Source organism: Umbelopsis ramanniana, assembly GCF_025399195.1.
Source record: "Umbelopsis ramanniana AG unplaced genomic scaffold K450scaffold_105, whole genome shotgun sequence".
In the NCBI taxonomy this organism is placed as follows: Eukaryota; Fungi; Mucoromycota; class Umbelopsidomycetes; order Umbelopsidales; family Umbelopsidaceae; genus Umbelopsis; species Umbelopsis ramanniana.
This window is the reverse complement of record NW_026252191.1, coordinates 1-26,588: the sequence shown is the minus strand read 5'-3', so window position 1 is coordinate 26,588 and position 26,588 is coordinate 1. Positions and strand designations below refer to the sequence as shown.

The window sequence follows — 26,588 nt, the reverse complement described above, 5'->3', positions numbered from 1 at the left end:
ACTGATCCTTCTTAGTAGCCCACTCTACCACTACAAAGCATATTAGTCTCTTCCGACGGAAAACCGAACACAGGATACCATTACGAACTCGGAAGTTGATGATATTGAAATGAACAAAATCATGAACTACCCCAAATCCACATTCTCTTATGATTCCCTTCATGCACAAGGCCAAAGAACCTTCCGATATCAAACAAATACCCAGTTGACAAACTCAACTCAGCTAACCACCGAGATCATTAGTGTGGATAATTTGCAGCGAAATACGACCATAACCCGCTAACAAACACCCTCACCAACACAGGAAAATTGTTTCGAAGTATCAACCCCGGAGCAGTGGTCTTTGACCTATCCCACATCCCTACCACCCAAGAAACAATGGAAGATGGCAATCTTCGATAAATTTACACCAGCAGCCATCCGAGGACACAGACAGATTGGTTTCTTTCGGGGAACCTGATGGACAAGTCCTCACTATTGAATATCTGACCAACACTATCCTTGATTGGCGACCACTGATGACGACAGACATGCGACTCCCTCTGAGAGGGGATATCTTCACCTTGATAGGCATAACCATGCAGACCATTTGGGCTAGACATTGGGCATATGTGTTTGATGACACCTCGTTCTCGGTGGAAAGTTGCAGGAAGTTAATTGTCAGGCGGATGTAATCACTGTAAAGAAATAAAGAAAATAATAGATATTATAAAGCGCCAGAAATTTATTTAGAGTACGTGCGCTCAACAAATTCCATACAAAAAAAAACCCAGACAAGTTGGTCCACACAATATACCATATTGACGAATTGACGATGGAAGTGGATAAAATACATCTCGACATATCCATTTCCTGACAGCATCGCGAATGAAATCTTTATACTAAGCTACGCCTCCAATATACAATCACTATCGATCCATCTTATTCGTGTCTAAATTAAAACCAATAAATTGCCAAATCTACCCTGAAGTCAATTTTTAGCATTGAAAATTCCAGTAGAGTAGGTAGGGTATTGTCTTCGTTCAAAGTCAGAATCCCATGTAACATGTTAAAAACGCGATCGAGACTGAAACTTGAGGAGCAGGACACATTTCCACGCTACGGGACTGAAACTTCGTGTAAGCCGGTTGTCGGTAGTCACAGATCTGTAGGACAAGGAACAAGCCCTAACCCAAAATATAAGTGCAAGCCCTACAGGCTCTGGTGCGATCCCAATAAACGACACTTCAATCCTCATGTCTACAAAATTAGTCGTAGGTGGTATAAAACTTGGTATTTTTGGTTTGGAGGAATATAAATTGAAACAGGAAAGCTGTCCAGTTTCTGTGATATTTTCCTTGCATGGGCGACTACGTGAGTGCAAACTGATATACATAAGCTTACAAAGACGCACCAAGCTAACATCACCGTTGAACATTCATAGAAAATGCAGAAAGGATGACGGAAATAAATGAAGCTCTAACTGACTTGAATTCCAAAGCACCGAGGGATGCAGCTTCAAGAACTCATTTATTGGTTGTATCGTTTGACCACGTCAATCATGGCAGTCGACTGGTGGATAACAATAAAAATTTAGCTTGGCGAGATGCAGAATACGACAATAAGTCACACGCTATGGATATGTGGTCTTTCCAAAAATCTGCAGCTGATACTGTGTCTCTTCTCATTGACTTGTTGGAATTTTACATATTCCCAGAACAAAATACGAAAATTGTACAATATGGCGTATTGGGCTTTTCCCTTGGTGGCCATGCGTCCTATCTTGCAAGCTCAAAAGGTTTAAACCTGGCACGTTAATGTCGAATTGTCCACTTTTATGGCATACCTAACGACATTTGCAATTTCAGACTCTCGACTCAGCCTTTGCGTAGCTTTGGTGGGGTGTGCAGATTACGAAGCATTATTGAAGTACCGAGCAAACTCTTTGGATCTACCTCATCAAGCACCATATTTGCCTGAACGATTTTTGACCAACGTTGTGCGTAAATCAGATACTATTCAACAACCGGATAATCTATTTTCAATCAAGTTGCTGATGATCAATGGCGGACAAGATAATGTAGTACCTGCCAAATGCAACACTAATTTCGTTGAAAAAGTGCGAGCCTCACATAAGGGAGTCGAAGGAAAAGATTGGGAATGGCTAATACTGCCTAACCTTGGCCATGAATGGTCAACAGAAATGATTCAATCATGCACACAATGGTGTTTTGAATGGATGCATTACAAGACGATGTAGATGAGTGTATCTTTGTTCATGGCTTTGTAACAGGAAACAATAAAAGAAAATGAGGAACAAGTGAACTGGTATCCAAATACACTATCTAACGTGAATGCTAAATGACTATGTGAGAGATATGATGCTATGAGCGCGTTATTACTGATCTCTGGCATGAGCAGCTGCTTGCTTTTGCTCCCTTAGTACATCGATGTTTTTTTTGATTTGTTCATCTTTCTGTTGGAGAGCTTGTTCTTCACGCTTGAGCCTGTCGATTTCCTCTTTGAGCTGTTGTTCGCGCGTCAAAAGTGTGGAAGTACTTGTTTCGCTACGAGCAAGCCCACCTGCGTGGAGAGGAGACTGAGTTGACTCGACTTCTGTTTGTGTAACTTCAGCAGTGGGGGCAACTTGTTGTTCGGTATAAGCGTCTGACATCTTGGTTATGAATCAAGCAGATGAGGTAAAAGTAAAAAGTGTATGCGTTTAAGGGCGTAGTGGCGAAATGGCCCTGATTCTTATGCTGCCCGGCAGTGGAGAAATTGCTTGATTTACGTCATCGGCGGGGCCATTATGGGATGAAGTGACTGCGTCATTGAATTAATTCGTATTTTGTGATAGTTGTTTCCATTAGCTTAAACATTTTGGCAGCTTTACTTTCGATGTATTTGCAGTCCTTCGCTAGCGTCATTACTTTAGGATCTGATTGAGTTGACTGACCGAGCCTTCCTAGTCTTCCCGCCATATGTTTGTAGTCGCCAATAGAATCTGGAAATCCGACGATGAAAATGTGAGAGATATCTTGCAAGTCTATACCTCGTCCAGCCATTGCTGTTGCTACATAGAATTGTGCCTTTTCACCTTTCGATATTAAATTGTACAGAGGGATGGCCTTGATGCCGCTTTGCTGTAATCTGTGAAGGACTTTCTTAAACGAACCATCGTTTTGGACAAAAATGATCCCTTGACTGACGGGCTCGATGTCACACAAAGTTTCCAGGCACTCCATCATACTGTCATCAACATCCTGCTGTGTACCAGTCGTATCGTCTGAGTCGAGATCTCGCGTCTCCTCGTTTTCGTGGTCGCTTAGCGTTGTCTGGATGTTGCGTACTTGGTCGGACGACACAACTATACAATGGTGCTTTACATTAGCTGTCGCGGGAACTTTGGAGTTACCGTCAATGTATTTGGGATCTATTATCCATTTCTTTTGTAGCAACCAATGTCGAAGTGGTCTATTAATGGTAGCAGAAGATATAATGATCTGGGGCTTGGATTCTTGTGATGTAATGATATTGTCCAAGATACATTCCGCGGGTTTTGGATGCGCCAGTCGATTCCATTTCTTTTTCCGATTTGCAAATCGACCTGGTAGACGAAATGCATGGTCTGCTTCATCAACAGCAATAGTTTTCCAATTGTCCGTTTGAAGCCTGCCTTCCTTGATAAGAGACCAGATGTGGGATGCGGTACCAACCGTTAAAGAAGAGGCAGTCACATCGACCATTTCACGTAAACTTTCTTGTTCACCAGCTATTTCTAAACGGACAGGAACGTCGGTGGATATCCTTTCCATCCATTCGCTGACTTGTAATGCTAATTCTCGGTTAGGTGCCAGGTACATTGATGGGCGGTTACGTTCGCTAACAGCAGCTAGAGCCATTGCAATAGCAAATGATTTGCCAGTTCCAGTCGAGTCCTTCAAAAGGACATCACTCCCAGATAGAATGCTTGGTATAAGCTGGCACTGAACATTTGTTGGCTTGGTTATGCCGAAGTTTTGATTCAAGCGTTCGCAAACAGGTTTGCTGATTCCCAGCTGTTCAAAACTTTGACATTCACTGGTATAATGTCGAAGGGAGAATATATTTAAACGTTGAAATCTAAGCAAGATCCGTTGCTGGTTCAGTATGGTGCTACTTATTGGTTTTGCGCACAGTAAGCCTTGCTGAATTCCAGTGAACAACGACATGCTGGCAGCCAGAGTTGCAATATGGCTGTAACCGGTTTTAATTTTTTGCAGTATTCGTGACTGCAGTTGTCCTCAGCTGTCAAGGCGAGGAACAGACCTGGTTTTTATTACAAAAGTAATGGATAGTTATATATTGCTGAGCACGTGATGTGTATATATGACACGGCTGGCGTACGAAAGAAATGACACTGAACTGATTTAAGCCTACTAGAGTGTACGTTGGCTGATGGTCTTTGGTTACAATATTAACTATGTCGTATCTGTCAACTCCAACTTGGTTGACTATTTGGTAAGGTGTTGAAGCAAAAGGTTTTGTGAGCTTACTAGCAACACCTTGTATTTTGCTGGACTGGGTGAATTTACGCAAAAGAACTTTGTCTCCAACTTTGTAGCTAGGAGTAGTCCTTGTTTCGCTGTCTAATTGTGCGTTCTGTGTTTGGTAATTTTGGTTTTCAAGTTGAACAATAGCATAGCATGTTCATACACAAGAGAGAACGGAAAAAACAAGGTTGAAGAATGTATAGAAGTGTTGTATGCCAATGATATATTAAAACGGGAAGGAAGTGCAGGTAATTGAAAGGAATCCGCCAAGGATGAAAAGTTAGGTCTGGAACAACAACGGATGGAGGGAGGTTATATGGTAATCCGATCGGAAACAGTATCAATCTGTGCCTTGAGTCTTTTCAAATCCGGATAACCAATAATGGCTGGATGAGCCAGACCCTTAACAACATGAAGTTGTAACTTAATGGGTACGTAATGGACAATGGCGTCCGCAGTACAAACACCTCTAGTAGATACTTGGCTTGTATCAGCCTGAGAAAGCCTAATTTGACGAGTCTCATCGACTTTGAGTCCAAGCTGACTTGCAGTTGAGTCGCTGATTGTAGAAATACTTGCACCAGTATTTACAAGACAATTTACGTGTTGGCTTCCAATTTGACATTTGATGCTGGGACCATCGTATGTGATGTTTGAATTAGTCAGATAAGTGAGAGAACATATAATGGAGGAGGAGTCCGGGTGGTTGAAAATGCTTCCCTTTGTCGAGGAATCGCTGCTGGGTGTTTCAGGATTTTCTTTGACCGTGATAGTATGTATATTTGCTTTCTTAACATTTTGATTCTGGTAGCATTTCTTGGATAAATGCCCTTTACGATGACAGTGTCCACAAATAGGTACACCAGGACTAGCCCACTGACGCATCGGATCAGTGTTTGATAGATGATCATCCCGTTCATGATTGAAAGAGCTATTTCGTTACTTCCGATTGGACTGCTTAGAAGACGATCGATAAGAATGTCTTATTGCATCAATTTCCATAGGGGTTGGGGATGTAGATCTTGGTGGTACCGTTCTTGACACAGCAGATGTAAAGGAGTTGCCATGAGACAATAAGGCGACATCTTGTGTATCAGAAGGTATAGCGTAAGAGAAAGCCTGAATATTTGCATAATCGCCAGTTGCTGCTAGGTTTTCATAATACAGAGAACGCTCGTATACAGAGGTCCAAGTTGTAAGCTCGTGTAGACTATTAACAATGAAAGTTTGGAGGTTCGGATTGAGATTGTTGACGAATATCGCACGGAGTTCGGCTGCCGAGGGGACTTTTCCTGCTGGAAATTGAGTCGTAGCTCCTTCAAAAGACAGCGAAACATCTTTAGATTCTTGTTGCCTTGCTTGAGTGCTTTCAAATCTTTAAGTATCAACTTGGCTTCAACGGTATCATCGTTGCCGAACAAAGAGATTAGACGTTCTTGAGCATCTAGCCAAGATAGCTTGCGAATGCAGTTGCGAGCCCAGTCTGCTGCTTCGGCAGGCAGATAATGGCGAACAGACTTAAGTTTGAGGTCGTCACTAAAACTTATTATGTCTGTTTCGTTATTATAATGGTTCAACCATGTCCGAATGTTGTCGTGCGTTGAGTATCGTCTTATGGGCAGATTTTTGGCTTCCATAGACTGAATGAGTTTTACAATAGGTTCATTAGAATCAATAGTAAAAGGTGAATGTTCACTATGCATATCGCTTTCTTGTTGCTTTATTTTAGTAGCAGAAGGTGACATGATGAAGGATCAATAGTAGTATATTCTATTAGAGCTGCCGGGCTTCTCCACCATGTAATGGCCAGCGAAGTAATTCGGAACAGACCTGGTTTTTATTACAAAAGTAATGGAGAATTATATATTGCGAAGCACGTGATGTGTTTACATGGCACAACGCTGAGGATTATTGCCCGACAAGAACGTTCAACTTGCAAATATCAGGTAACCTTTGCAAACCGTCGAATAACTGTAATGGATACAAAATGAAGCAGTATGTAGTAGACTTCCCACTCCCTCGCTACCCCACCAATGCGTTCGGCTTTTTTTTTTGTTAATTTTTTATTTCTTCATTTTACAATTTCGTTCATTCAAAGAATATTAGTCGCGGTCAACAATTCTCTGAAGACAGTCTTCAATCTCTTCTACTGAGAGCTTTCGGAAGCGTGTAGCACCTTTTTCAACAATTGCCACTTCAATTTCAGTCGCCTTGAAATCGGCAGCCAACACCGTCGACAAAGTTGTTATTGCAAGCTTTAAGAATGATACGCATTAGTGACATGGCAATAACCATCTTCTCAAAACATCACTCTATTCACCTCAACAGTATCATTGATATCTAGCTTTGGATCCTTTTTCAACTTCTTTTCCAAATGATTGAGGGCTTCTTGTTGTTTGGCACCGGCAGCGGTTGCACGATAACCAACATAATATCCTGCTGGGTCACATTTGAACAGTTGTGGACCAAACTCATCATCATAACCAATCAGAATTATAGCTTCAAAGGTATGACAAAACTGTTAGAAACGCTGCAGTGTGCATTGAAAGCAAAATGCGAGTGGATACATACAACAGCCAAGCGGTCGGAATCTGGCTTCCTGGGTGGCAACTTGGTTGCTGTTCGCGATAGCCTTTGCTAGCATATCTGTTGGCATCTCGTATCCATACTTATATCGGAATTCGGCGGCTTTCTGGCGAGCCATCGTGACTTGAACACGGGCATCGGCTACAATCAGGAATGTTAGTTCATGAACTGAATACGATGAGCAAAAAGGGTGGAAGTCGTCTCAAAAAGGCTTACCAATCATTCCAGTGACAACGCAACCAATAGTTGGCGTCAGAGAGAAGATGTGGGTGACAGTGGATGGGTCGAGAAGCTTATCCTGTTTCAAAGCATTAATAAAACTGCATTTGGTTTACAATATAAGTCAGGTACTGTGTATAGCTACATACGGGTATTTTCTTTTGAGTGACAATTGCGCAACCATCTCTACCACGTACACCTAGTGAGGTAATTCCAGCGTTGCTGATTGCTTTGAATGCATACTCTATTCCGGAAACAGTTGAAAGCATAGTCAGGCACTACATTTTAACAAAGTAGTTTGTTGAGGATTGCGAGCACAATTCTTACCAACTTGGTACAAGCGACCTTCTGGAGAGAAAATAGTCAAATGTCTATCGTATCCTGCGCTTGATCCACGACTCATGCTGTATGATAGGCGATTGGACGAAGCAAAGGGTGATCTCGCGCGAAGTTATAGCCTACGCGGCCACAAATTGCGCGGCGGGTGTGACGTCGATTTCAGCATTTCAACGTCCGCCTGACGGACAAGATTCAACCTGTACCGTTGCTACTGCCTACGGTATACTTAGAGACAAAGATGGGAGACAAAGATGGCAATCAAAGAACATGGTGATAAACTAAAAGACTTTTGAAATATATATTAATAAATCAAGAACGTTAACTTTCTATTCTCATGCTGTAAACCTATGGAAACTTCTGCATTGCACCTGTTCAAAAGTGCAGCGAACAAAATTTCCACAGTCACATCGGTGGCCGCAAAAGCAAGCACTTTCAAAGTCCAAAGTGTACCCTTTCCATAACTTATATCTCTATGGCACATGGAAAGCAACGATTCAAGGACAATCGAAAGCAAAGAAACAGCTATGGCCAGATTATAAAATCTCACCGAAAACACAAGTCACCTGCTGGAAAATCCCCCAGCTCTGACCCTGTCATGTCACAGATCATGTCAAAATTTGCGGGCAAGCGAAAGCATCAGCTCTGGGGTAAAGTGAACAAAACGGAAGGTTCGTAGCTATATGATAATGATTATTCTTTCAGCAAGAAGAAGAAAATTTTGGGACCGATAATCATTGTGTTTCATCGTAACCTTGAACTGACCAATTGTGCGTAATAGAGCAATCTTTCAAACGTTCGAAATATTACAGCCCTCAGCATCAATTTGAAGATATATCTGATGATGAAGGTGACGGTGAAGAATATCAATCAGATACATCTTCTTTGCCTGGTTAGTGCTTGTTTTGAGTAACGGATTCAGAATTTCCGATTGGCTAATTTCTGTTACATACAAATAAGATACCTTGGATCAACGTTTTGAATGGACGGACGGAGACGCCAACGAAGGAAGCGATTTGCGTGAAAAAACTCTGTCATCTATAAATGAGCCTCATGCCATGTCTCTTGGATGGGGTGGTGCTTTATCGTACAAACCCAAAGACTCAGCAGATGGATCGAATCTTCAGGCATCCACTTCCAGCACTGACGGCGATATACTACCATGGGTCATCGACACCGAGGGTACTCATGGTAGAAGCAAAGGAAAGATTCCTGATTATGAAATCATCAATATATCTGACAGTGAAGGGGATGAAAGCGTTCGGCTTAACAAAGACAACACAGAGTTTGCTCGTTCATCCGCCTTTATAAAGCTTGCAACACCCGATAACAGATCTACGAGAAAAGAAGGGAGGAAAAAACGTAAATCAGCTAAATCAAAAGGTGGTCGTAGGTCAGCAGAAAAAGCTCAAAAGCGTGATCGCATGGACGAAGATGACATGGAAATTTTACAAGACTACCTTCAGAATATCGGCGAAGAAGCATTTGACCTTGATGATCAAGCTTTCTATGGGTCAGATATCGAAGAAGATCCGTCATATTATATTTCAAGCGACTTGGAGAGTGAGTCAAACAGAATAGAGCCAGGGACAATCAATCGCTATCCACCCTCGGACATGGATAGTGATGAGGATCTTCTGTTCGCTGGGTATAATGCCTGGGATATACCAGATCCTGAGTATCAGGATACACATAGCCACAACATGTTTAAAAGTGTCATCAACGGATCTTTTGAGGATATTCCCCCTTCGCTTCATAATGGTGAGTAAAGAATAGTAGTAGTTGTGGCTGTGTCTTCCATGACTTACTTTGAACATCAACAGGTTTACGAGCACGAATGCGTCGACAGAAGAATGCTGGCTCATCCATAAAAACCGCAAGGCCCATCAATTACGAAAACAGCGCATTGCACCTTAGTGCAAACCCTCACGTCAACCTATACCAGCTGGACAAGTAAGTGATGGCTCATAATAATAGACGGTCGTTTAGATATCCGAAAGCTTACTCCTTATTTAGAACCCTACGTTCATTTGTTTCCGCCGATGACATGACGAGGTATTTTCGTATATTTTATATGCTGTTAGTGTGTTGGCCGTTTGACTGACAGTGATTTTATTAGTGTTCAAATGTCCTCTATTTCCAAACGTTCTGACCAGTGTGTAGTCACAACTGCCAGTTTCTATGGTTTCATGGCGGAAGTAGTAACTCATCGATCGAAAAGGTATGAAAGGTACCTCAGCGCTGCCTATTCTTTGCTTCTAGGTTTTTTAACGACTTTTCATTAGTTATATTATGCTGCACAAGACGGAGAATACCGGCCTTCCCAGTGATCGAGCCGAGCTTGACAAGTACATATCACAGGCGCAAGCTGAGCTACTTAGAGATGTGAATGTCCGCCAATCAACCAAACAAAAGACCAAGCAGAGGAAGGTGCAAGTATCAAAACGATTACATCGAAACTCCAAATCTGCTGGCACTGCAACCAAGATGTCAAAGACTTCAAGAGCTCGATCTGACAGCGGCAGATCTGCTCCATTCATGCCCGCACCAAGCCATGGTACTGTCGTGGGCGGAGAAGCTTTACCGATCAATACATCCAATGTCGGTCATAGAATGCTAGCTGCCATGGGGTAAGTAAAACCATTTAGGGATTTACAGAATATATACGCACGCCGACCAGTTCTGGTACACATTATTAATCGTTCTATTTAGCTGGAAAGAAGGCGATAGTCTCGGTGCCAAAAATACAGGCATCAAGGCTCCTATACAAGCCGTTATTAGAAAAAAGAGAGCCGGACTCGGTATATAAACATCTGCACCATTTCAACCATCAGTACTTCCCACTCATGAATGTTCAAATGATGAAACTATTATTATTGCAAAACTAGCTTAATGGCGTCTCTTTCTCGGCGGTGATCGAGATGATGATGAAACGGAGCGACTTCTTGATGAACGGGAATCTGTGCTAATTGAACGTGATCGAGAGCTGGAACGAGAGCGAGAACGTGAGCTAGATCTGGATCTGGATCTCGACCTTGACCTTGACCCACTTGAACGTGACGAATTTGACGAGCTGCTAGAGGAATCGCTTGACGAATCACTTTCGGAATCAGAACCTGAGCTCGATGAGGACCCCGATGAAGAAGATCCACTACTAGATGAAGATGAACTAGAAGATCTAATATAGATGACATGCGTTACCACCGCAAACTGTAAAAAATCGAATGCCATTTTGTCTTTCTTACCTTCTTCGTTTCTTTCCTTTTCCATTCTTTTCATCACGTTTCTTTGAAAGTAGCTTATTTGCTAATCCTCTCCTATAGACAATCATCAGCACTTCTGTATAAAATATGACAACAATTCGTAGCTAAAAGATAGCAAATGAAACATACTTGTCTAGAAATTCGGCAGGAACTTCTGGTTCTTGGAGTTTGATAGGTTTACTCAGCTGCTGCGTACGTGTTGGTCGAGCTTTGTAGCTCTTTGGCTTTTTGCACTCGTAGGTCTGTAACATTGGCCATGAGTTGTTGCGCTGGTGGTTAATCGCCCTTCAAACGCCGAAATCACTTACCCAGTGTCCGTAGTCCAGACAATTTTGGCATTGGGTTGAAGGGGATGCTTTCTTAGCATTCGATGGATATCTGGCGATCCCTATTAGTCAATCAACGATGTTCATTGCTGCGTCTTACGGATCAGTGTCGTGATATTTACCTTGGTCCTGTCCTATACATTGGTTGAATTGCGTTGCGAAGCAAAAAGAGGCGACGGTCAAAAATATGAAAATTTTGTGAGTGCGTAAATTGCACTTTCGCTGCCGCTCCCTAACCATTTTTTTAATACTTGCCATGGCATACGATCCAAAGTATATGGCCCTGGCAATGGAGGCAGCACACGTCGCTTACAGCTCTCTAGAAGTGCCTGTGGGCTGTGTTTTCGTGAGGAACGGAGAAGTTTTAGCGAGAGGAGGAAATCGACCGAATGCATCGCTTAATGTATGGTATCCAACTTGAAAGGCATTGCATTTGAGCAGATCGAATTCAAACGTCTTCTTCTTGTAGGCCACTAGACATGCAGAATTTGAAGCCATAGACGAGATTTTGTCCTCGCACCCTTCATCGATTTTCCGAGAGACAGATTTGTATGTCACAGTTGAGCCGTGCATCATGTGTGCCTCAGCTTTACGACAAATTGGTACGCTTATATTGATACTGGCTATTGGTAACATACACGTAATAATTAAAAAATGCAATTTAGGTATAAGGAAGGTTTACTTTGGTTGCGGTAACGATAAATTCGGAGGCAACGGTTCCGTATTCGATGTAAACCAAGAGTACGTTTCATTTTTCTACGCATTGGCTTGCGTGTCCATCGATGTTGTGGCAAACAGGGACTAATGGATGTACCATTTCATTTAATGAACAGTGAGAGACTTTTGACACCAACTTCATTACCATATGAGTCGGAAGGTGGTCATAGGCGTGAAGATGCCATCATGCTACTGAGAAAGTTTTATGTTCGGGAGAATAACCATGGCAAGTACCCAACACACAAGGCTACTTCATCTTTCAAAGTTTATATTTTGTAAAATTAACAAAAATGTTCTTCCGTTACCTTATCTATCAGCTCCACAACCAAAGAAAAAAGCGAATCGCGTCCTAAAAACCGAAATAGAATCCTCGTCTTAGCTAGAGACAGCTGAGAGTGTTGCTCTTTGATTTCTGTACATACTATATACCAGTAAAAATCATCACAGGCCATTACAGCCTGCCTACGACTGTTATTGTTCGATGGCTATCTGATGGTATTATCGGCGTTTTTCACGGTGGATGATTCGTCAGTGTCCAATGAATCGTGAGAACTTCAACCGTGCCAATAGCTCTTTTGCTAGGCGAACGGGTTGTGGCGATCGACTTCCGCTTTAGTCTATCGCTTTGCTCTTAAATGGTAGAAAATTTTGGTATCTTGTATCGTAAATTATTCTGTAATGTTTCTATTTGACGCCTGTGGTAAAATGCTATACACATCGATCGGCGACTGGACATCTTTAGTTGAGATACCCTATGGCGGGTAAACACCATTTCAGGGTGTAGTTTCTGGATTACTAAACCTGCAGCATTAAGGCGTGAACGTATATGGAAAAATTCTTATCTTAGGTGGAGAGGGACAAGCTGAGGAGGTGCGTTATTATCTTATCTTGGCTATGGTCTCAAACTCGGAAGCTGTTATCTTTGAGTGTCACGGTTTAGCTTACTGCACATATTTCTGACTAACTTGATAGCTTTTGAGAGTTCACCCTCTTTTGACCTCTCTGTGATTTCCTTATACCCTAATACCCAACGACACGCTGACTGCCCCGCTTGGTTATTACTTTATATATCTCAGAACAACTGTCAAAGACCTTTTTTTCTTAAGGCGTTTCCTTTATCGATGGCGCAACAGGGTCAACCTAATCAAGGAAGCCGACGGCCAAGCGGCGAAAGGTCAGCCTCGCCTCACATAGCTTGCGCAGACTGTCATAGGCGAATTACGGCCTACCAACAGCAAAACGAAGGGACCGCCGATGGAGAAAGCTCATCCAGCTCCGCCAAACCCGACTGTCCCGACTGTCAAGCTTGTGATCAACATTTTCGATTTTCAGCACGCACCGAATTAAAGTGTCATAACTGTGGGACGACTACAACGCCTCTATGGCGAAGAGATGAAGGGGGAAATACAATTTGTAATGCCTGTGGCTTGTATTTCAAACTTCATCACGTTCACAGACCTATTACAATGAAAAAGGCAGTTATTAAGAGGCGAAAGCGGTCCACACAACAGAACATGATGGCCCATCATCCAGAAGACACATCTTCTTTGTATGAGCAGACCGCCACCAGAGAGTACTTTGGTTACCATGCTGGTCATAATAGCCGAATGTCAACGTCATCCGCTAGGGAACCGGATGAAACTCACTATAGTTTTCGTCCTCAGGAACTGACGAATTCCACAGATAAGCTTCGACATAGAGAATCTTTAGACAACAGAATCACAAACCATCATATCCCATACCAATCAACCTCCCATTCGGATCGCTCTGGCTCCTTACCAGCCATCAGCACTATCATCGACAGATACCCTAGTGACGATAACAGGTCTGCCGCAAGGCAGAGTACATCCAGTAGCATGCATGACGGATCTCCACTTCAGAGACTGCAAAGCAAAAGGCAGCAGTTGAAAAAGGAAGCTGAAGAGATAAACAATTTATTGAGACAGACTTCCACCATCCTCAGTAGCGTAGAACACGTTTTAGCCACCTCAGAAGGCCATACCGACCGACGAAATTTTAATACCGTCCTTACTCAAGACCCCGATACCGCAAATGCGGTTGCGTCCATCATCGTATTTGGTGCTTCCGCTGTTTTGAACAACTCATCTTCTAGTCACAGACCTCCACCATTATAACTCTCTGTCATGTAACTCGAATCCTGTGATGATTTACACTGTTATTTTTTGGACACCTTTCGTCTGACCAATATTAGATAGCCATTTGGTAAAAGAAAAACTACTAATTCGCAGTTCCACCGTTGTATATAAAAGATTGTTTAAACGTAAAGAAATAAATACAAAATGTCTCCAATTGGTGATTAGTATGCACTTGTCTGTCTATCGTAGTTTGCACCACCAGCCTTTCTCAGACGTGTAAGGATATCAGCTTCATCGAGATCGGCCTTGTGAGAGGCAGGAACTTCAATGTGATAGCTACGGATGATGTTCTTGACATCAGCAATTTGGATGCTCAAACGAGCTCGCTTCATGATACCAACTTCCTCGCCGCACCAGGGGATAAGCACAAACTTTACTCTTTGAGAATATCTATACAACTCACTAGTCAGCGGATTGGGTCATGCCAGGCTTGAACCATGGTATACATATTTACTTACTCGTCATTGCTCATGTTCATGCGGACGTATCCCCAACCAGCGGTATCTTTTTGGAGCTGCTGGATGAATTCGGCCAAACCTCCAGATCCTTTAGCGGAAACTTGTAACCGATCGGGCTTCCCGGCAGCCAACCCAAAAAATGCCCAATTTGTTTCCGTTTTATCATCGCGGACGTCGTCATAGGCTGTGAGTAACTCGGGATCAGAGACAAGAAGTGACATTGTGTAGAAGATTTCAGAAAGGATGAAAAGTCCAGATGATACAATTTACCGGAAGGGATGATGGAAATCGGAGTTCTAAAGCGGAACGATATCCTGCTCGCAAATTGCAATATTGCAATAACCAAAGCATGATTTCATCTCATAGGCAGTAAATTAGACTTATGAAGCACATATTGATAGTTCAAGCTTATTCAACCGAATATCTTTATTGCAATTCACTCGTTTTTTAAAGGTAAACCGCTGCATTGCAATCTCTGTTCAGAATTGGTTCTACTGCAGCGACGTAAGTGGCACTCGCCAGCTGAGTTATCGGAAAGAGGTGCAGTGATCAGCTTGGAGCTACAAGAAAGTGCTACTGTAAGCTGCTCAACCACTTTGATCCGGAACAGCATCTCGTAAATAATCGTTCTCAACAACTTCTTCAGTATCTTTACCGCATGGGACTTTAAGGACCGATAAAAATGCGTCCACTGGCTGTGAATGAGTGTTTCAGCATTGGGAGGCAGATTTCCTGTCAAGGAAGCTACCCACGGCGAAATTTATTGCAATAATAAAATTATTAAAAGGAGCAAATGCTGTCTTTCAAAATTATGAAAAAGAAGCTGCCGTATTTACCATGCCATTCCTGAATGCCGAGAGCTTTTAAACACTTGCACACAACACTGCTCAAGTGCTTTTTCGAAATGCGCTCAAATGGGCCAGTGCGGAAGAATTTTTTACAAAACTGCTTCGATTAGGGTATGAATCCAGAGAAGAGGCGACATGGCGTGTTCGACAATGAGAAGGAAACATTCTATCCTCCCGTCAATTTGATTGAAAATATTATTCCAAACCCTTCCACTTTTATGCTCCAACTTGCTGGAGACAGTTTGCCTGGTGGCCGGCCTTCATTAAAGCGGTTCCTCTCAACTTTACAGCAAACTCCTGAAATGGCCATTTCCACCCCAACCTGGCTATCAGGAAATCAGAACACTTCCCGCGACTGCTCTCGCTACAAATTTCGCCCGCAAAGGCTGTACATCAGAAAAGCATTCGTTGTTGAATCATAACTTCTTTCCTTAGTACAGTACCTTAACGCCAACGGAAGAGATGTATCCTACCAGGTAATCGAGGAAAAGTCTACAAATTTATATGTACATATTCATTTGAACATAGCTGACGGGTTCTACAGTGGCTTGAACCTTCTGGTTTCCAGTCCGGGGATATCTCTTGGTATGTACTATTGCAGGGAATGATGAGAATGCATACTACGGACGTGTAGTGCTGGCGTCCACCAGTTCCTTTCATCTTCAAATTTATCCAGACTTCATCTCAGAGGATCCCGAAATGGACACGATGGTAGTCTATTAACTATAGCCTTAATCAAGATGTCATTCAAGCGGTTCGATAGTATTTCTGCTACATAGTCAAGGAAGGCAGAGATATGGAGGATGGTCATGCTGATTTGTATGACAGTACATTGACTTGGATGCCGAGGTGAGTTGTCAAGGCGAAATAGGCGTGGCGAACTTTATGGCAGCAACCGAGCTCACAGCTATGATGGTTGAGAACGGTGGAGCAAGATGAAAGCGTTGCTACCATTGAGATATTATGGAAAGAGGGATGAAAGACGATGTAATGTATGCTCGACTTTGTTTGAACCGTTGTGCTCTTAGGATTACAGCCCTAGATGAATTTCGCGTTTCAATTGCTGGCCTTGTTCGAGAGCCATGGATGGAAGTGAACGTGCTAGTGGTAGTCAAGCAAGTGATTGCTCCCGCTCAAATGACAATCAACGGTAAGTTTGACCATCTCGTACCGCTGGTTCAAAAATGGAAACAAGCCGAGGCGGCTTGGCTCTGAGCCTCTCTATTTGCTAGAAACACAAGCGTATTTTGCTTTATCATGTACTGTGCGAGTTGGGAACTATTCAAAAGCTTAGGTGAAATAAATAAAAGACGATCCTATGCCACAGATAGCAGGATTCGCTAACATTTAAATGAGATATGATATTTTTCTTAGCCTACCCACTCTCCCGCCGTTTCTTTTATTAAATGAGATGTCCTCTGGAATGTTATAAATCGCACAGCTAGCTAGCACACCCTTTCCCTGCAACGTTTTGCTGGTATTATAAGATACTAGTACTCTTATTTGCCCCGGTTGCTTATATGAAACGGATGCCTCGCTCCGCCTTCTTTTTCTTATTTGATATGACGCATAGAAGAGAAATGATCAATCTCCTTGCCTGCATGTTCCTTTTTTTTCTTGTATTCACTAAATTTGTGTTCAGTTTCCTTGATTTTGGCTTCCTGTGCTTTGATCTCTTCTAGATGCTTTGTGCGCTCGGTTTCGAGGGCTTTAAGACGAGATTCGGTCATGGCAGTTACGCCGGCATGATAATCTATCTCTGCTTGTTGATGCTTCTGTTCAATCTCGGCACCTTTTTGTTCAAGAAGTGCTTTTTCTTGCTGCAATTGCCCCATTTCCTCAACAGTGATCTGGGTCATGTATTCGGCCAATTTTTGTCCGAGCATGGGGCGGAGGTAATTGCCGTCATAATGGGTATAGTGTTGGTGGATATTGCTTTGGAAGCTATAGTGGAGATAGTCGGCGACATTCTGGACAGTGTACGCATCGGGTTTTGATGTTTCAAGAGATTGGTGGACTTCAGAAATGAGTTGAGCAGAAGCCATGTCGTAGACTTCGTTCAGATACTTTGAATTGCTTTCAGGAACCCCTGCTTGTGTAAAGATCTTCTCGTGCGTTTCGCTGGCCTCTTGTGATCGAGTATCGGGATGCTCATCCAGATACTTTTGGACGATCTTTTTGTTGCTTTCGAGCATTTTGCTGACAGGATCCAACACATCGTTGATGCGATTTTGTAATTGCTTATCTACGTACGCAGCTGTTGTGGGATCCTCAGCAAATTTGGACAAGGACTTTTCCGTCTCTTGGTGACCGGAATGGCTTTCGTACAAGTCGTAGAGAAATGCTGAGCCAGTCAAGAAGACCGAAAGAGCGATATCAGCACGAAGTCCATCGTATTGAAATCCATCTTTGAGATTCTCAAATCTGACTTTCTCCTCTTGCCCTGCGAATACTAATTCGCCCCAAGGAGCGTACGAAAATGTCAAGTACAGATCGTAAGCGCCTTTTGCGTTCCTCTCCACTTCGCGAAGGGCCACGTATTCATCTTTAGATGGAGCTTGACCGACGTACTGGCCAGTGATCTTATTAGCAGTGATCCCTAGTTCACTTCCACAGCCGACTATGACCTTCATAAACGTCCAAGCTTGTACAAGCCTAACATAGTTTTGCTCAAGATAGTCTTTCCATACTATATTTTGGGGTATCTCTCCCTTCAGTTTCCTTTGGTTGAAAGATTCATGAGCTGCCGCTACGGCTTTGGTGATAGCCCACATTTTGGGTGCCAAGTAGGAATTGACCATATCGATACCAAACATGTTGGATATGCCTCCACCAATGACAAAAGAAACGATGGTGTTGGGACCCACAACAGCGAATGCATGCACGATGAATCCAGCAAAGGCATGAGTACCGCCCGGAGCAAGTAGCATCATATACATTTTGCAAGGTTTTCCCCCTTTGGTGACACCGTTTATCCATTTGGCAGCTTTATGCTCGATCAAGTTGGAGCCCATGAGGAAATATGTGCTATCGGAGAAGGCGATGTTCTGTTCCTGGTATTTACGGAAGGTTTCTTGAGCGATAGGTTCAATCTTCTTCAAAAGTTCTTGGCGCTTCTGACGTGTGCCCATTGGGTCGTTGTAATCTTTTATAAACTGTGCGTGGACGGGATCGTCCATGTTCAAGACACCTTTCCAATCAAAGAAAGTGGATATATCATGAACTGCATACCTGCCATCTTCCTTCACCACTTCGTTGGCATTGACAAGTTCTAACCTGGTTACACTGTGGTACAAGTGAGAATTTAAGGTGTCGGTAGATGCAGCCTTATATTGTAGAACACCGTCCCGGCGTTGGTCGTTTTGTTCATAGTGCACGTCAGGAAGCATATCTAAAACGACCTTCGCTATGTTATCAATGACCATGTGACTTTCTGTTTCCACCATAGTGAGTGCACTCTTTTGACTACCACCTAGGCTATCAAGAATCGTCTTGTGGAATAAATCCTTGTCGAAAGCTGAAGACGCATCCCATGTTTGATTCACAGGAATATAAGGGAGATCCATGAGTTTGCGAATGTTGCCTTTTAGAAACACCTTTGGGTAACTAGTGAGATACTTCATAAAATTTTGCGCCATTTTGAGGTGGAGGAATCAAAGTCTATCGTTCTTAGGAGATGTGAGGTAGATTCGCTTTATATACCGTCGGAACTTCCGTAAAAGGGCGTAGGTCCTTACCTTCGATGCCCATTCGCTTAAAGCTTCCAAGTGGCAACACCAATCATCGACGCTTTTCTGAGAAGAGCAATTCGGTATTAATAGATGTGTAATACCAAAGGTGGTATCTTTCCTTTTACTAAGCTATTCGCTGGCATCTCGATTGTCAAAGACCTTCCCAGACTGTAGGGCGCGAATGCAGCATTTGCAGTGGCGCTGATTTTTCACCTTTTTTGGAAATCATTAGAGTTGAGTAACTCGTTCGAGGCACAAGTTGTCAGCATCCTTTGCAGAGCTTCTTTTTGCTGGAGAAAAGCCGTTGAGGATGTTTGCTCATCTGAATTAGTGTGTTTTTGAAGTTGTCGGATGAGATACACGATTTTGACGTGCATTTAGTTGATCATGTTTGACTCGAGATGCCATAACTCGACATGTTTCTACGAAAAATATATTTACACAAAGTGCCTCTAGAACACAGTATCGGGGCTACAGCATTTTATGTGGACTCGTGCTAGCATTGCATGTATATAACATTCATCTTTCCATTCCTACTCCTTGCACCCTATAAATTTCTGTTTAAGTGTTGCGCTCGCTGCGATTCCACGGAAGTATCAAGAATGAGCGGCTCCATACCAGATTTGAACTTGGATAACCCACTCTACCGCAAAGAATCTACCGATGTCGGCTGCACCTACTTTTTAGCATATCGCTCCGTTTTCCTTCAACCATTTTCTCCCATTCCTGATAACATATCGTCACTGTTGCCTAAGAAGACTATACAGGTCAATGTTTCTCCTCAAGGACTACCCACACTGACTGTGTTTGCCGAGGAGATTGTTATGTTGACAGGCAGCCAATATCGATTTCCTGGAGTCCATCTTGTCATTCACTGCCGGTCAATTTCGTTCATCGATTACAATCCCGGCCCCGTGGTCATTGATATGAGCGGTGAGGACAATACAACGCAGCGAAGCGACGGCTCAGGGCCCGGAGTTGCCAATGACGCAAAGTATACGGTTCACGAGAAATCCTTCTTGGGTGATCCTTGGCCATACAATCCCAGCCTGCTTAAAGATCAAACATTGGCCGCCAAAGGTGGAAATGCGAGTCATGGTAGTATAGGCCAACCAGGGAGTTCAAGCGGATCTTTCACTCTTACCTGCGACTTCCTTTGTGAAGATGTGTCCAAGTATTCGCTCCAAATCTTGACCCATGGAGGGGCTGGATCGTCTGGTGGCAGTGGAGGCAATGGAGCGGCAGGAGGAAATGGCGTTGAGATGCAATCAATCGAAGAGTGCTTACGTAATGATATCATTAGCGTTCGGCAAGACGTCTTTTTTTGGCTCTTACCTATGTATCCTCCTGCGACCGGTGGCAATGGAGGCAACGCTGGTCCAGGCGGATATGGAGGCAACGGCGGTGATGTTAACATCACGTTCACCATCAATGGAAAGCAAGCTACTGATGATGAAAAGAGTAAACTTCTTCTGATAGATGCTTCCGCAGGACCCAATGGAAAGGATGGTGTGCCAGGATCAGCTGGCGATGCTGGCAAAAAGCCTAAATATCCACTGAAAACTACTATTTGGGAATCAGAAAAAAGCAAACTTGCTGACCTGCCATCGTATGTGGTAAAAGAAGAAAGAAGCGAATATGTTACATTTCCCGGTCCGAAAATGTATTTTACCGACTGCACAGTCAACTTGGACAGCATGAATGCAGTTGGTGATATTCCGACAGCAGGCATATTGGTCGCGCGAGACGCCAGTCAAACAGCTCCTAAGGCTGGTAACGTTGTCATCACGAGTGGCGTCTCCGCATCCAGTATAGCTAATGTCTGTATCCCTGACTTTCGTTACATGACCATGCTGGTAGATCGACTGGTATTCGAGCACTTTGTCCACTTCACCATGCAAAAATACACCTCTGACGATTCACAGTCGCTTATCAGCACAAAGTCGATTGCCGAGCTTGTCATGCCGTTTATTCAAAGCAAGACATGGGTCGATAGCATCATGGAGAAACTGAACGATATCTCTTCTTCAACCGATCCAAGCGTCCCACCGCCTACTTATTCTGTGTCGCAAACCTTGCATTTGAAGCTGCTTCAGTCTAACTATTCGGCCTTGCAAGACAGTATCCATCGTGGTACCGACATCTTTCACAATAGCCTCGATCAAGTTGGCCAAGCTGGACTAGGTGTCAAACAGATGGACGATGCCAACGCAAACTATATCTTATTGGAGCAAAATCTTGCTAAGGTTGGACAGCAGTTGATCGAGCGTCAGGGTAAAAGTACCGAGATACGTTCGCAAGTCATCAACTCCCTGCAAGCTGCTAGTGTGTCCATTAACAATCGCAATCAGATCATTGACAACCTTACGACCCTGAAAAGTCAAATCATTGCGGCTGATAGTCTTGTCAGAACACGTCGCTTGCAGGTAGAAAGAGCTCTGGTACATGCCGAGGATAAAATTCGCAACAAAGCACAGTGCAATGTCACCGATATCTTGTCAGCTATTTCCATGGTGGCCATGTTTCTGAATCCTGAGTCTGTAAGTGTTTCTTTGCATTTGATTGTTAAAGAGGGTAAATTTCATCCATTCCTAATTTGCCGGTCCCTGTATTGAACAGGCAGTCGTATTTGCAATTGGCGCCATGGTCGAAGTAGGCGTAGGCATTGGCAAATCGGTCAATGCATCGTTCAACACCTTGGATACGGAGACTGGCGGTTCCGTTGACAAAAGTTACTTGTACGGCCGTATCACTACGATTGGCAAGGAGATTGATCCTACGGAAACGCTGCGCGAAGAATTCAAACGAGCAGAGGGCGAAAGGAAAAAGCATGCGACCGATTATCTAACCCAAGTGAAGGCACAAGCCAGCAAGTTTGAATCGTTGTGTGAGCAGTACTATCAAATTGAGGGCGTGGCTGAGGGAAAGGCGGCATTCAAGCAATTCATTGAGGCTGTTCAAGTGAAGAATGACCTTCTCGATGATTACAACAGTAATTTCCTCAAAATTGTCAGCCTGCAGGTTGAAGCGGACAAAGCTAAGGAGGTGGCGACCAGGTTGCAGGTTGTCGGCAGCTTGGATGAATTGCAAACCGACGAATTGCAGGTGGCGTACGCGTTCTTGGAGCAAGCGCTCAGCGATATGAAAAAGCTGATGATTTACAAGCTTTACAACATGGTGCGCATGTACAATGCTATTACACTGAGACACAGCGAAATGGTCGCTCCGTTAGCAAGCTTGCAATCTTTCCATGGCATCAATGCGACCATGATTTCAACCATTTTCAACACGAGTTTCAAGGAACAAGACTTACCATGGTTGAGGACGGCGTTCAATAAACATCAAAGTGCAAAAACCAGAGTATATCTAGACTTGACAGAAAAAGACTTTTCGCCGATGTTCCAGCAGTTACGAGAGAAGGGCCATTTCACCTACACCCTGGAGCATGAGGCAGCCTGTTCTTTGACTTTGGGGCCGCGTCGTTTTATGAAAGAATGGTTCGATGTTCGGTACGCATCAGTAGGCGTGTATTTTATTGGAGCTGTGAAACTCGATCATCCCGTTTCCGATCCTGTCGCCGTCATTAATACCACCGTCATGAGCCTGGGCGCTTCCAAAGTGCTGGACGCTAAGGGGGTTTGTCACAAATTCTACTTTCCTTCTTCCAGCGTTCCCTTCAGCTACTCCTATAATAATCAAGCATCCAAAGACCAATTGGGTATAGCTGACTTGAAGCCGCACTCCTCGGTGGTTGTCAATGATACCTTTCGGTTCGAGCTTGAGGAAGACCACAAGCACGATGTGTATGTGCAAACTCCTCTCACCACTTGGCACGTGGATCTGGATGAGGTATACAGCAAAGAGGAATTGGAGAAGGATCCTAAACTTAAGACTATGGTGGATTTGACCAACTGTCATACTATTCAATTGTGGTTTGACATTGTCTACCGTAGCCGAGGTGGAGATTGAAAGTCCCAACATCAAAGCCTTGCATATAGAAGCCCATGATAGATCCCATCAACCACTCGTAGTCTTCCATAATTTATTTCTTTCATCCTTTCTTAAAAACCTGTATTTAAAATGTACCGTCATCGTTTTGAAAGATATGGGAAGGAAAATATAAAAACCCTTACAAAATCTATGACCTGGGCAGTTACCAACTTGAGAAGTAAATATATTTGAGACTGGCACACATCGTCAATTGAGAACATCCACCACAAAATTGTACGTCAAGTCATCCGTTTATGATAGAAAGCCACTTGCTTCAAAGGGTTTGAGGACAGGGAAATATGCGGATGATGCTTGAAAATTCCACCTATGCTACTCAGTAGAGTGGCGCGAGTTGTCTTGCCCCTTCAAAGCGCCATTGGAGTTTAAGAAGCAAGCTCTTTCAAATGTCGAATGGGAGCAAAAATAAGGGAGTAAATATATGGTTGCGGTTCTCAGCGACAGAGTTACTTCATTAGTGATTCACTGAGCGTCAAACGAGACCTTGTGCTTGATTTCGTATGGTCGGCCCACAGGTTGCGGTTACAAGCGTGTGGTACCATGATGTACCATTTGTACATAAACGTAGATATGGAATACGGTGCGAACTCGCTCTTATGCTTATGAGATTCGCTAGGAATGAAATGTGAGCGGAAAAAGATTTGAATGCGAAAAAAAATTAGATGGTGCAGGGTTTGATTCACATTGAGAGGCAATGCTGGATGGCAGTCAGTGTAGGCATTGGCTTTGAATTATTGTAAGATTAGATACCAAGTAGCGTTGACAGGAAACTGGTGCGTTAAACCAATCCCGATTTAATTGAACGGGTCGGCTACTCGTCATATGATCGGTAGGGGGATCAGCACACACACACTGCAAACATAAACCCATAACCAAGAAATTCTCTATTCACCACACATAGGCTCATAACTAAAGGTATTATATTCAGCATTTGAAAGTCTGCTCACTTCACTACTTTAATCCTTTTACAAATTATATCGTAAATAAGCAGCGTGATTTTCACAGCTGTTATCACGACCGTATACCCTGTTTTCAGGGGTTGCATAATAACGCCGGCTTCGCAACAAGCTGCGTTGTCGTTTTATTGGTAAAGGCAGTGATCGCCCTCCTACTCAAGGCGGATCTTGTATATTTAGTTACACGAGCAAAGCCACAAATCCGATCTGCATAAGAAAGTTTTTCACCAATAATGTAACCACAACAAACGTTTCGGAAAAAAAAATCGCAGAGAAAGCGAAGATATAGCATAAGTCACCATAGTATTCAACATACTAATAATACATATACGCTATGCCTTTCACTAAGGGAAATCAACAAAAAGCTATATACATGTACAACAACAATGATAGGATTTGTAGAAAGATAGAAGTTGAAAAGAAACAAGGACATACTGGGAACATTGTGCCGAAGAAGTGAGCAGAAGAAGCAAAGAAGTGGCTAATATAGAAATGTCAAAGTAGTTTACGAATTGTGTGAATATGCATTCAAATATTATAAGATACACATGACCAAACAACGGAAAGAAGCATACACACAACCGGCATTAGAAATGGAAGGGGTTGTAGATGCGATACAACATGCTGAGAGGTCGGAGTAAGGTACCATGTCATAAAGACAAGTAACCATTCAAAATGGACGTTGATTTGGTCAAGCTTACCTCTAATGTGGAAAGAGATGGCAGGCATATCACATCATTTTTATTGACGACAAGGGGCATGAGTTCTTTGAACTTAATCTCAAATTTTCGCTAAGCGTATGGCATTGTCTGAATGGAAAAGGAACGGTTGAGCTACAAGTTCGTTTAACGCGTATGGTTAAGAGTCTCGGAAAATGACCGTTAACGGTGAAGGGAATGCCCCAGCATATGGGCCAAATGTACTTGGCAGGTAGATGATAATAAAGCGCACACAAACGACTGTTGGTCCTCTACTGGCGCAATGTGGATATGGGGCCTGCTCTGGTCCGCTTTGGCATTCCTGGCTTGAAAGCAGAGAGACCGCAAAAACTTGGCCCAAGGACTCGATAAGATTGGTACCACACCTAGTAACAAGGCTGTTGAATTTGGCCGAAAGTTTGTTTTCTGGTCTGGTATAGCGTACTCTGGTGATTCCCAGGAAGTATCGATGAAATTCCCCCTGTTTTTCGCTACAGTAGCCGGGTCAAACTCAAGGAAAAGATGGTACCAGGACTAGCAAAAAGGCAAAATTCCAAATGTTAGCATGAAAGTGCGGAGATTTGTGCCAAATTTCATTCAAATTGTGCCGTAAAACCAGGGGAAAGTGGGAAATGATTTGAGGTAATGGTTGGATCTGTCTATTAGACTTCCATAAAAGGCACAACTTAATGCGAACAAATTAATTAACAAAAAAATTATGTAGGCGAAACTATCATTGCAATAGTCACTTGAAAATAGCATTGTATGAAAGAAAATTTATATATGTATAGCTGGTACCTCTCGGGTTCAGCCATTCGTCTGGCGTCTTCTGCTAGAAACCATAGTAGCTCCTATTAAACACGATTTTCACGTCATCAGGGGTAAGTAATGTATTTCTCATTGTCAGAATGCATATTAATACCAACAAAGTAGCATCCTATACAAGATATCATGGCATATCTGAGTTTCCTAAATGTGATTTTGCACATTAGAAGAAAAAGGTCAATACGAATAGAGTAAAAGCACAAGCAAATAATTGTAAAGAATTTCGCCAAAGTATTTTCTGTTTTATATTAAAGTTACTTTAACAGTGCCATGTTCATACATTTATCAATTCTGTTAAAATAATTAATTAATATCATTTATGCAAAGAAAGGCGCGGAAAGCGGGAATTATTTTGAGGGGAGAGTATGTTGATGGAGGGATTTTGAGGGTAGAGAGTATGTTTGGAGGGTAATTTTAAAATATGGAAGGAGTTATGGGTAAAGCAAAGTATCGAGTTCTAGTCAAGGCTGTTATGAAGTGGATATGGTGAGAGGAGGCATGAGAAGATTTTGGAGAGAGAGTAAGGTGGTGGCAGCATAATGTGGTGGAAGGCGAGAGTAAAGGAGTGAAGAAGTAAAGGGAAGGTTGCTATAAAAAATAAAGGGTGATTAAATTGGGTTAAAAAAAAATTTTGATGATCAGTATTGTTCCCCTTTCGTTTCCCCTTTCCTTTTAACTATCTTGATTCCTTCCACTCTCCACGGCAACTGACGTCTATGAAAAGCACTGGCCGTGCTGCGGAAGCATGAGCGGCAAAGGGTTGACTTGCACTGAGTCAAACCGTCAGATAGGCTCATAGTATATGCTCGAGCAACCCGGAAAATGCCTATTAAAGCGAGCCCCAAATCTTACCGGCACTATGCTGAAGGCTAAGCGCAGACATGGCTTGCATACTTGGACTGAAAAATACTCATGGCTCGGAGGTTCAGGCTGGCCACCTTCTTTACACT

At 43.0% G+C, this 26,588-nt stretch overlaps 11 protein-coding genes across 11 annotated transcripts; 5 read left to right on the top strand and 6 right to left on the bottom strand.

The window, feature by feature from the left end:
* Positions 1-1,203: 1,203 nt before the first annotated feature.
* Positions 1,204-2,523, top strand: K450DRAFT_263096 (uncharacterized protein). Its single transcript, XM_051592585.1, has 3 exons — positions 1,204-1,353; positions 1,424-1,777; positions 1,848-2,523. Exons 1-3 carry the CDS (start codon positions 1,236-1,238, stop codon positions 2,237-2,239), a joined length of 864 nt encoding a protein of 287 aa, XP_051440166.1. The 5' UTR covers positions 1,204-1,235; the 3' UTR covers positions 2,240-2,523.
* A 284-nt stretch (positions 2,524-2,807) lies between these two features.
* K450DRAFT_303763 (uncharacterized protein) lies at positions 2,808-4,190 on the bottom strand (the record flags this gene model as incomplete). The annotated part of the gene is made up of 1 exon (XM_051593803.1): positions 2,808-4,190. The coding sequence occupies one exon, from the start codon at positions 4,188-4,190 to the stop codon at positions 2,808-2,810; it is 1,383 nt and encodes a 460-aa protein (XP_051440165.1).
* A 2,213-nt stretch (positions 4,191-6,403) lies between these two features.
* K450DRAFT_263093 (uncharacterized protein) lies at positions 6,404-7,753 on the bottom strand. The gene is made up of 6 exons (XM_051592584.1): positions 7,644-7,753; positions 7,466-7,560; positions 7,314-7,395; positions 7,083-7,238; positions 6,832-7,010; positions 6,404-6,766 (listed from the first exon to the last, which is right to left on the bottom strand). The coding sequence occupies exons 1-6, from the start codon at positions 7,717-7,719 to the stop codon at positions 6,614-6,616; spliced, it is 741 nt and encodes a 246-aa protein (XP_051440164.1). The 5' UTR covers positions 7,720-7,753; the 3' UTR covers positions 6,404-6,613.
* A 1,114-nt stretch (positions 7,754-8,867) lies between these two features.
* On the top strand, positions 8,868-10,501 carry K450DRAFT_263084 (uncharacterized protein). Its single transcript, XM_051592583.1, has 7 exons — positions 8,868-9,035; positions 9,068-9,413; positions 9,476-9,605; positions 9,669-9,707; positions 9,772-9,873; positions 9,938-10,282; positions 10,365-10,501. Exons 2-7 carry the CDS (start codon positions 9,077-9,079, stop codon positions 10,459-10,461), a joined length of 1,050 nt encoding a protein of 349 aa, XP_051440163.1. The 5' UTR covers positions 8,868-9,035; positions 9,068-9,076; the 3' UTR covers positions 10,462-10,501.
* Positions 10,360-11,415, bottom strand: K450DRAFT_263082 (uncharacterized protein). Its single transcript, XM_051592582.1, has 5 exons — positions 11,364-11,415; positions 11,224-11,293; positions 11,045-11,157; positions 10,898-10,969; positions 10,360-10,830 (listed from the first exon to the last, which is right to left on the bottom strand). Exons 1-5 carry the CDS (start codon positions 11,381-11,383, stop codon positions 10,542-10,544), a joined length of 564 nt encoding a protein of 187 aa, XP_051440162.1. The 5' UTR covers positions 11,384-11,415; the 3' UTR covers positions 10,360-10,541.
* Positions 11,416-11,426: 11 nt separating this feature from the next.
* Positions 11,427-12,406, top strand: K450DRAFT_263078 (uncharacterized protein). The gene is made up of 5 exons (XM_051592581.1): positions 11,427-11,644; positions 11,711-11,843; positions 11,907-11,982; positions 12,075-12,184; positions 12,276-12,406. Exons 1-5 carry the CDS (start codon positions 11,498-11,500, stop codon positions 12,335-12,337), a joined length of 528 nt encoding a protein of 175 aa, XP_051440161.1. The 5' UTR covers positions 11,427-11,497; the 3' UTR covers positions 12,338-12,406.
* A 901-nt stretch (positions 12,407-13,307) lies between these two features.
* On the top strand, positions 13,308-13,457 carry K450DRAFT_155284 (uncharacterized protein; the record flags this gene model as incomplete). Its single annotated transcript, XM_051583968.1, has 1 exon — positions 13,308-13,457. A coding segment is annotated over one exon (150 nt), but the record flags the coding sequence as incomplete, so codon positions are not given.
* Positions 13,458-14,184: 727 nt separating this feature from the next.
* Positions 14,185-14,840, bottom strand: K450DRAFT_263075 (uncharacterized protein). Its single transcript, XM_051592580.1, has 2 exons — positions 14,573-14,840; positions 14,185-14,504 (listed from the first exon to the last, which is right to left on the bottom strand). Exons 1-2 carry the CDS (start codon positions 14,791-14,793, stop codon positions 14,276-14,278), a joined length of 450 nt encoding a protein of 149 aa, XP_051440159.1. The 5' UTR covers positions 14,794-14,840; the 3' UTR covers positions 14,185-14,275.
* Positions 14,841-15,906: 1,066 nt separating this feature from the next.
* On the bottom strand, positions 15,907-16,231 carry K450DRAFT_263071 (uncharacterized protein). The gene has a single exon (XM_051592579.1). The coding sequence runs from the start codon at positions 16,078-16,080 to the stop codon at positions 15,913-15,915; it is 168 nt and encodes a 55-aa protein (XP_051440158.1). The 5' UTR covers positions 16,081-16,231; the 3' UTR covers positions 15,907-15,912.
* A 561-nt stretch (positions 16,232-16,792) lies between these two features.
* K450DRAFT_263068 (uncharacterized protein) lies at positions 16,793-19,129 on the bottom strand. The gene has a single exon (XM_051592578.1). The coding sequence runs from the start codon at positions 19,056-19,058 to the stop codon at positions 16,974-16,976; it is 2,085 nt and encodes a 694-aa protein (XP_051440157.1). The 5' UTR covers positions 19,059-19,129; the 3' UTR covers positions 16,793-16,973.
* Positions 19,130-19,753: 624 nt separating this feature from the next.
* On the top strand, positions 19,754-23,494 carry K450DRAFT_216118 (uncharacterized protein; the record flags this gene model as incomplete). The annotated part of the gene is made up of 3 exons (XM_051584849.1): positions 19,754-20,833; positions 20,921-21,691; positions 21,771-23,494. The coding sequence occupies 3 exons, from the start codon at positions 19,754-19,756 to the stop codon at positions 23,118-23,120; spliced, it is 3,201 nt and encodes a 1,066-aa protein (XP_051440156.1). The 3' UTR covers positions 23,121-23,494.
* Between the last annotated feature and the right edge of the window lie 3,094 nt (positions 23,495-26,588).